The sequence below is a fragment of the Dendroctonus ponderosae genome, unplaced genomic scaffold (assembly GCF_020466585.1).
Source record: "Dendroctonus ponderosae isolate FM_Combo_2020 unplaced genomic scaffold, Dpon_F_20191213v2 Dpon_F_20191213_1, whole genome shotgun sequence".
Classification (NCBI taxonomy): Eukaryota; Metazoa; Arthropoda; class Insecta; order Coleoptera; family Curculionidae; genus Dendroctonus; species Dendroctonus ponderosae.
In genome coordinates, this window is record NW_026017110.1 from 2,234,956 (window position 1) to 2,242,696 (window position 7,741).

Consider the following 7,741-nt stretch of genomic DNA (forward strand, 5'->3'; position numbering starts at 1 on the left):
CACAATTTTGTTGCACAACATCGATTGTAAGTTCTTAAAACAATATTTAACAGTGCACGGCAATGTGCAATCTCATTTGCAATGATAAATACCCGATCGTTTGAAGATGATTTTTAAAAGTTTCTAATACATTTTTCTGCAAATTGATGGACGATCTGCATTTTTTGCACTTAAACTGCTTTAGTGTGTATAATTGTGTGTGTACTTTAATTGGAAATTTAAAAGAAGGCGAAACTCGAACAGACCTTTAGTACATGAGCACCCTTATCCTAGTATTTAGAGGATCTGCAGCTTCTCCCTTGATAATTTGTTGATTCATTGTTATCAGCGTTATAAAATAAACTGCACCGAACACAATAATATCACATTCAATAATTGTTAAATCAAAATCACTGTCAGTTTAATAACGCAATGTGTATTTGAAAAGTTTATCAGATCTACAGATGCACCCGCACTAAGAGAAAAATAACGAGAAAATCAAGAACACTATTTTTTAGCTCATTTTGGACCTAACAAATCTCAAAAATATGCACATACAGAGTCTTTATAACAAAGCTTTTTTATATTATAGCTTATAACAGAGTAACACATAAATTTGTTTTGCAAATTATTGTGAAATTTGAGGCATTTTGTTTCTTAGATGCGTTTGTAATAAATGACCGAGAAGCCGAAAGAATCTTTGTTATTGCTTTTGAAGTTTTAGCGGCTTACTCGAATTTAGTGGAGCGGATTGGGTTTGAATAATAATTTCCCATTTAATACAAAACGAGTTTCGGTCTTTTCCGCTACATCACGCCACATATTTCAAAAAGATCGCCCGCAGACAATTAAATTTTGTCTGGGTTGTTCAGTTTTTATTTTCTTACATTAGACGAACAGTTCAGCTTTTGATAAGTTCTATATTGTTGAGGCGGATTCATTTTTTTACAAACTTCTTTTTGGGTATTTTGCCTCAAACATTTTTGTCTTTAAAAAAGACAGAATTTCCTCACGTCTTTTATCACAGATTGATAAATAGTGCTCCTATTTCGCAATAAGAACGAATTATTTATCAAAAAGTAATCAGGAACTATCACCTAGAGGGTATCCTGCGACACACTCAAGCTCAAGGTGTAAGAGAAAATTCCAATTAGTAGAGAAATTAATTTGAAAAATTACCTTGACGTTTCGATAGCTATTTTCTGCTATCGTTATCAAAAGAACCTAAATGAACCTAAAAAAAAGTATGTTAATAAATTGTGTAACAATAGTAGGATAATACAGTATATGAAAATTCGTTCTGATAATTCGTCTGTGCATATTGTCAGTTATGTAACTTTGACTTAATCTCATTGTTTAAATTAATAAAGGTAATGTTAATTAATAATTTTGATGTAAATTTAATTTGGGTGTATGTTTCTCTGGTCTACTTCAGATTTTAGCATAGGTAACCATGGATGACTTAAATTAAATGAACATGAAGCAACACAATTATTTTGGTTTAGTAAAATTAGTGCGCTTTTTTTAATTTTGCGTTTTTTTGTGGATTGTTCTTTTGTTAAAATTGTGGAATTATTCCATTGAATTTTATGGCAATTATCAAATGCATGTTGACAAATGTGTGATTTATGATATTCTCTGTTTTTTATGTATGATTGGTGTTCCTTGAGTCTTTTGTGTAATGGTCTTGAGGTTTCTCCTATATAAAATTTATTGCATTCGCAAGGAATTTTATAAATTAAATTTTTTGTATTTTCAATTATATCATGAGGTTTTGTTACTGAAATTTTACTTCTAATTGTATTTTCAGTTTTGAAGATAGTCCTAATATTAAATGTTTTACCTACTCGTTTAATTTGATCTGAAAGTCCTGGAATAAATGGAATGAGAAGGTTCGTAATAGGTTTATTTTGATTTTGTTGTGTTCGTGGCAATTCAATTTCGTTAAAACAAAAAAAAGTTCAGTTTTTTTTTCTTTATTAAACTTTTACAATAGCTTTCCCCGTGTTTCCCCCTTGAAGCATCTCCGTGAAGGCATTAAACATGTTCTCAAATCCTTCAGTCACTGTTTCCTTGTACTTCAGTTTGCCCTCCTTGATCCATTCGAGGTTTTGTTCGAAGGACTCACTCCATCGATGCCGCCAGCCGACGTTTTGAAAACCCTGCATTTTCAGTTGTTTCGCCACCATGGTTGGTTGGATTAGTGGACCTGAACAAACATTTTTCATGCAAAGAGAAAAGTTGCCATTGGAACAGTACCTTGAGGTTTTGCATCATTGTATCCGGAAATTGATCCGCAGGCACTCACGCGGCCAAAGTCTTTCATGTTTGTGAGCACTGCATCGCTAACTTCTCCACCTACCTACAATGGAGCTCGTTTAGGTGAGGTTTTTTTGCGCGATACCGACATACATTGTCGAAATACAAATCCACTCCTTCTGGGGCAATTTCCTGCAATGTCTGGGAAATATCCTCGGTTTTGTAGTTGATAAAATGGTCAAAGCCCAGGTCTTTGGTCAGGAATCGGCCTTTTTCGTCTGAACCCGCGATTCCAATTACTTTCAACCCTAAAACGTTTCACAAATCATCGTACAGAGCGAGCTAATGATTATTTGTTAGCATCTACCTTTAATTTTAGCGATTTGTCCGACATGACTTCCAACAGCTCCAGCGGCGCCACTTATTGCGATGGTTTCTCCAGCTTGTGGGTGCAAAATTTCCAAAAATCCAAAATACGCGGAGTTGCTAAAACCATGCACTCATTTTTAAGTTCAAATAGTTTCCCAAAAAATAATTGATCTAACCCGGGCATCCCTAATACTCCAATTGCTAGGGATAAAGGAAGATCGCCCATATCAGGCAGTAGTAGAACTGGAACCCCACGAGCAGCAGGTTCCCCATTGGATATCGTAAAAGTGCGCCAGCCAAAAGGGGCTGCAACGAACTTGCCGACAGGAAATTTGTCATTTTTGCTATCCACAATTCTGCAAAATTTCCCATTTAGATTTTCGCTGCCACTGTTTATCTACTTACTTGGCAACCTGCGTGCCTACCATAGTAGATTGCAAAGGTATGGTGTTGGCATACTTTCTCATGTACGGGTCCACGCTTAGATATAAAGCCTGCGCAAGAAATTCTGCAAGTTTACCCAATTATATTTTATTTCAAAAGTAACTAAAGTGCCTACCTCCATCTTTGAGAGGCCGCAGCTCTTCCTCAATCAGTTGCAAGTCTCCTGGCTGAGGAAACCCTACGAAATGTCTAGATAAGATAAACTTCTTGGCCTTTACCATGGTTCCAAAAAAATCCAACGACAGTTTTTAGCAAGTATTGCTAAGTACTTGCTTATTTTTACTTGGCAGATAGCTTCTAAGTGATAATGTCGCAGCGAGCAGCCAGTACTTATAAAAGTGTTAACTCATTCTCAATATTGATAACGATTTCTCCGCACTATCTACAAGTCGTATTATTTTATGATATTCCCAAGTTGCCTTGAGATAGCCTACAGGGTGATACTTTTGGTCTTGAAAAAAACTCAGTTTTTTCAAAAATGTAATGTTTAGAAAAATCATACTTAACAAAAGATAAATGGAATGATCAACAAATAACTATATATATATTAAGGCCATTTGCGCAATTGCACTTATTTAAAAACTCCAACCACTTGCTTGGCAGGCCAGTTGGTTAGTGGTAGACCATAAGGCATTTATTGTTCGTGCACCAATCGAAGGCATTCTTGAACATCTTTTCCCAAGGGCTCTTTTGATAGTGGATCCATTCCCTCGGCATATACGGGCATTGGAAAGGCTGCACACATCTTTCAGGATGCGGCATAATGGCTAAGTGCCTTCCATTCGGAGAACAAACGCCTTAAACAACGATACTCAAACAAAACGCACATAACATCAGTGTTGATAAATACCTGCTAGACCTTCTAGGCTTCCATTGGGATTCATTGGATACACCTCAGTGGGCAGACTGTTATCATCCACGTACCTCAAAGCGACCAGTCCATCTTTCACCAACTTATTATAGATTGTATTGTCTTTGAAGGCAAACCGCCCTTCACCATGTGCCACCTGTTTAAAAGACACTATAAAACATCAATGATATATTTTGCCAAACCCTCTTACCCAAACACCTAGAACGGATTTCTCCATGTCTTTCAACATAATGGCCTGAGATTTCTCTATTCTCACTGTGCTCCACCTGCATTCGAACCTTTCAGACTTGTTATGCTCCAGAGTTATATCGGGAATCGCGAACTCGTTTGCTAATGGTGTGCCAACCCAGCCAATAAGAGCCATCAATTGGCACCCATTGCATACGCCCAAACTGAATGTATCCGGTCTGTTGAAAAACGTTGTAAATTGTTCTTTGACCTTGTCGTGGAAGAGAATACTCGCCGCCCAGCCCTTGCCGGAACCCATTACATCTGAAAAATGCAAGCGTTTTTATTTGGAGGGAAACTTACTACAATGGACTGACCAGCATAGCTAAACCCGCCCGGGAATATAACGCCCCTAAACATATTAAGAGTGGCAGCTCCAGTTAGTAGATCTTGCATTGTAACGTCCCATACTTTGAACCCTACGCGAACTAAAGCTGCGGCCATTTCCCTATCGCTGTTGATACCTAAGGAATCAGATCGTAGATCAATGGGAAAAATTAACAAGCAAACTACCTTCTTCCCGTATGACGGCTACAGATATTTTTTCAGCCCGGAACACGTTCTCGAAATCTGGATCAAAAGTTAATAAGTATTTGGGCCCAGTTCTCGTCGCTAACGAGGCGAATTCTGAGTCGGCACATTCTTTGATTGTTTGCCTTAGCTCCAGTCTATAACTGGTTTCTTCCCATCTTCGCATCAGCGGTAAGACTGTGCTTTCCAGGGTCGCGTTGTTAACTGCTATGGTAATTTCCGACTTGATCCCATAACCGACGCTCCTTCCGATGTCAAATACTGGCACGTGGTAGCCCTAGAATTTAGCCGAAATGTCCATAAATTCACCTCTAAAAACATTTAGATTATTACTTGAAACACCGACATGCAATACCCGACGTCTTTTTCCAGGACTTCCAGCACCCAGCCGACTTCTTCTGAGTATAAAACCTCTATCGGTTTGCCTTGTCTGTGCTTGACATGAACCTTCATCCCGCTCATTCCAGCAAAACACATCTCCAATAGAGTCACTAGAAAGTGTGAAAACTCAACTCTTCTAATCGGCTTCAGTTGTCGGGGAGACGAAAAACATACCAATCAGTCCTCCATCACTAACATCGTGGCCGGCCAGCACCGCCCCATCTTTGATCAGTTCCTGAGTGGCAGCGAAGGCATTTTTCAAGTCTTTGGCTGAGTGTAAATCAGGAACGTTGTTTCCCAGTTGTTTGCAACATTGAGCGAGCGCTGATCCTCCTAAGCGATTGGCGTCGCGAGAAATATCTACGAACAGCAGCACGCCTTGCTTGCCCATTGAGGGCGCTTTGAAATCAGGAGTAATCACCTAGAAATCGCTTTTTTGGTTATACCTAGTTGAAGCAAAACTAGTGTTAAGTTGTTAAGTGTCTAACCTTTCTAATATCGGGACAAGGGGCGTACGTAGAAATCACCAAAGTCCCGGGAGCTTTTACAGTGTCTTTCCCCGCTCTAGCAGCCATGCTAAGGGAGTCTTTGCCACCGTCAACAGCAATCCCTTCAAAACAAATACTTTTTAGAAAACCTGAATTTGCCTGATAGTTTTCAGCATAAAGTTCAGTGCTCACCTAATTCCGACATCAAGCTACACATGGCCTTACAGGCATCGTATAGAGCGGCCCCTTCGCCCGGCAGTTTAGCTGCCCACATCCAATTTCCGCTGCATTTCACGTCCTTAAGATCAGTAATGCCAGCAAACACCAAGTTGCTAGAAACCTTCACTAAGAACCGCCTCCATATAGAGATTAAGGTGCGACTTACCTTATGGCTTCAACAACTGACATCCTCGCTCCAGCTTCGACGTTGATGAGGCCCTTTATGGGCTGCTCTCCAATAGACGACGCAATTCCCTCCTGCGAGTTTTCAATAAATACAAGGGCTATAATCAATTTTGTTAAAGCTTACATATCCAAAGTGAGATATTGCGGTAACGGCCACATCTGCTAGAGGAGTATGCAAAGGCCCGACGCATTGTTGTTGAGCGATCAAACCCGTAACGCATCTGAAAGTTTGTTGAGGAACGTGGACGAATTCAGTCGAATGCGTTCTTAATTTACCTATCAACTTTGTTGGTGAGATATCGTTTGCTCCCGACCGATGGTAGTCGCAAGACCTTCTCAAGGCAGTGATAGATGGACGTTGCGGTAGGCAATTTAAGGTGATTTAAGAGTGGTGTTTTCCTTTCCAACTTGAACACCTTCCTGGGCATCTTTCCCAGTACATGGTCCAGCTTGAGGTTGAAAGGAACCAGCGATTTGGATTCATCAAGGGCTAATTCTACTGAGCCAGAGCCGGTTACTTCTCCGACAATGTTTAAAGGACACCTAATTGCAAGGAGTTTGATTATGCTTCAAAGCAGACGCTCTTAACTTGCCTCTCTCGTTGGCAAATCGTCCGCAAAACCTCCAAATTGCTTTTGGCACATAATAGGGCGTTGTTCTCCTGGTATTCAGCGCCCCACAGTTCCAAGAGATTAATTGTGGGATCGCCAAGTTCAAATCGGTTTGCGTATATTGTGCCTCCTGCCGGTTCCACCAGCTCTTTTAGCACGTTTCCATTACCGCCCGCTCCTTGATCATGGATGCTAATAATGGGGTTATTCTTCCCCAGTTCCAAACAAGCTCTTACAACGCGGTTCAGTTTGTTTTCCATTTCAGCGTCGCCTAAAACAACTGGGGGTTACTGCCCATTTTCAATAGGTGAGAGAGGAGTTCAAACCTCTTTGAACCGCATTGAAGTCGAGCTCTTCTTTGTTATCGCCTTGCACCTCTACAGAACTGGCTGCGCCCCCACCGACGCCTATTCTGTATACCGGGCCGCCAATCTTCACGATTTGATGGCCTATTTCGGGTGGTAACTTTTCGGTCATGTCTGCCTCCATGCTTCCGATCCCACCGCTGAACATTATTGGCTTGATCCACTCCCTACGACGAGAGGCGTTAATTGAGAGCTAGATTTCGGAGAAATTCTTGATTTTGTTTTACCTTCTTTCAGTTGCATCGTGAAGCCCAAACGAGCGTACAAAGCCGCTAATAAGAGGCTCGCCAAATTTGTTCCCATAGTCCGAGGCTCCGTTGCTGGCTTGAATCAGCACTTCTAATGGGGAAGCGAAGTTTGAAGGATATTGGAAGTTTTCGTCCTCCCACGGTTGCTGATAATCCGGTATGTGCAGGTTCCCTGTTAAGGATTGCAAATTGAGGTTTAGGTTCCAGGCATGAAGGTGGCCAACTGAACAATTACCAACGGAGTATCCGGCAGTGCCAGCAATGCAGTATCCTCCTCTTCCGACGCTCTGGACATCTCGAATGCGTCCTCCCGTGCCTGTAGTTGCCCCACTAAACGGAGCCACTCCAGTGGGAAAATTGTGCGTTTCTGCTGTGAATATCAGATGGGATTCTGATGGAACTTGACGCAACTCGCTGACCGAACCCGCACTAGCTGGTCGTAAACTGCGATGGATATATCCTCTGATTGCACTAAAAGTATCAGGAATGTATTAGTAAATTTACAAGGAAACGTGCCCCAACACCATAAATATTTGTAGATAAGTTCTATATTGTTGAGGCG

At 40.8% G+C, this 7,741-nt stretch overlaps 2 protein-coding genes across 2 annotated transcripts in view; both read right to left on the minus strand.

Annotated features, from left to right (window-relative positions):
• Window positions 1–1,939: 1,939 nt before the first annotated feature.
• On the minus strand, window positions 1,940–3,444 carry LOC109538165 (prostaglandin reductase 1). The gene is made up of 7 exons (XM_048670717.1): window positions 3,167–3,444; window positions 3,013–3,115; window positions 2,784–2,963; window positions 2,606–2,724; window positions 2,392–2,546; window positions 2,239–2,341; window positions 1,940–2,188 (listed from the first exon to the last, which is right to left on the minus strand). Exons 1-7 carry the CDS (start codon window positions 3,270–3,272, stop codon window positions 1,959–1,961), a joined length of 996 nt encoding a protein of 331 aa, XP_048526674.1. The 5' UTR covers window positions 3,273–3,444; the 3' UTR covers window positions 1,940–1,958.
• Window positions 3,445–3,573: 129 nt separating this feature from the next.
• The window catches only part of LOC109538163 (phosphoribosylformylglycinamidine synthase), a 6,646-nt gene continuing 2,478 nt past the window's right edge, over window positions 3,574–7,741 (minus strand). Inside the window, exons 3-18 of the mRNA XM_019905257.2 lie at window positions 7,415–7,650; window positions 7,159–7,351; window positions 6,893–7,098; window positions 6,549–6,837; window positions 6,232–6,498; window positions 6,080–6,176; window positions 5,936–6,027; window positions 5,743–5,882; window positions 5,551–5,672; window positions 5,237–5,483; window positions 5,015–5,172; window positions 4,664–4,958; window positions 4,468–4,614; window positions 4,113–4,414; window positions 3,902–4,058; window positions 3,574–3,848 (exon numbers count right to left, since the gene is read on the minus strand). Coding sequence (XP_019760816.2) covers window positions 3,664–3,848; window positions 3,902–4,058; window positions 4,113–4,414; window positions 4,468–4,614; window positions 4,664–4,958; window positions 5,015–5,172; window positions 5,237–5,483; window positions 5,551–5,672; window positions 5,743–5,882; window positions 5,936–6,027; window positions 6,080–6,176; window positions 6,232–6,498; window positions 6,549–6,837; window positions 6,893–7,098; window positions 7,159–7,351; window positions 7,415–7,650 — 3,133 coding nt within the window. The 3' untranslated portion in view covers window positions 3,574–3,663. The remainder of the gene's footprint in view (window positions 3,849–3,901; window positions 4,059–4,112; window positions 4,415–4,467; window positions 4,615–4,663; window positions 4,959–5,014; window positions 5,173–5,236; window positions 5,484–5,550; window positions 5,673–5,742; window positions 5,883–5,935; window positions 6,028–6,079; window positions 6,177–6,231; window positions 6,499–6,548; window positions 6,838–6,892; window positions 7,099–7,158; window positions 7,352–7,414; window positions 7,651–7,741) is intronic.

What these genes read in the sequence shown, in the direction of transcription:
- LOC109538165 (XM_048670717.1), bottom strand. Translation starts at nt 3,272, where the DNA reads ATGGTAAAGGCCAAGAAGTTTATCTTATCTAGACATTTCGTAGGGTTT. An exon ending in GGAGTATTAGGGATGCCCGG is followed by an intron (nt 2,725 to 2,783) that starts GTTAGATCAATT and finishes GCATGGTTTTAG; the next exon opens with CAACTCCGCGTATTTTGGAT. An exon ending in ACAAATCGCTAAAATTAAAG is followed by an intron (nt 2,547 to 2,605) that starts GTAGATGCTAAC and finishes GAAACGTTTTAG; the next exon opens with GGTTGAAAGTAATTGGAATC.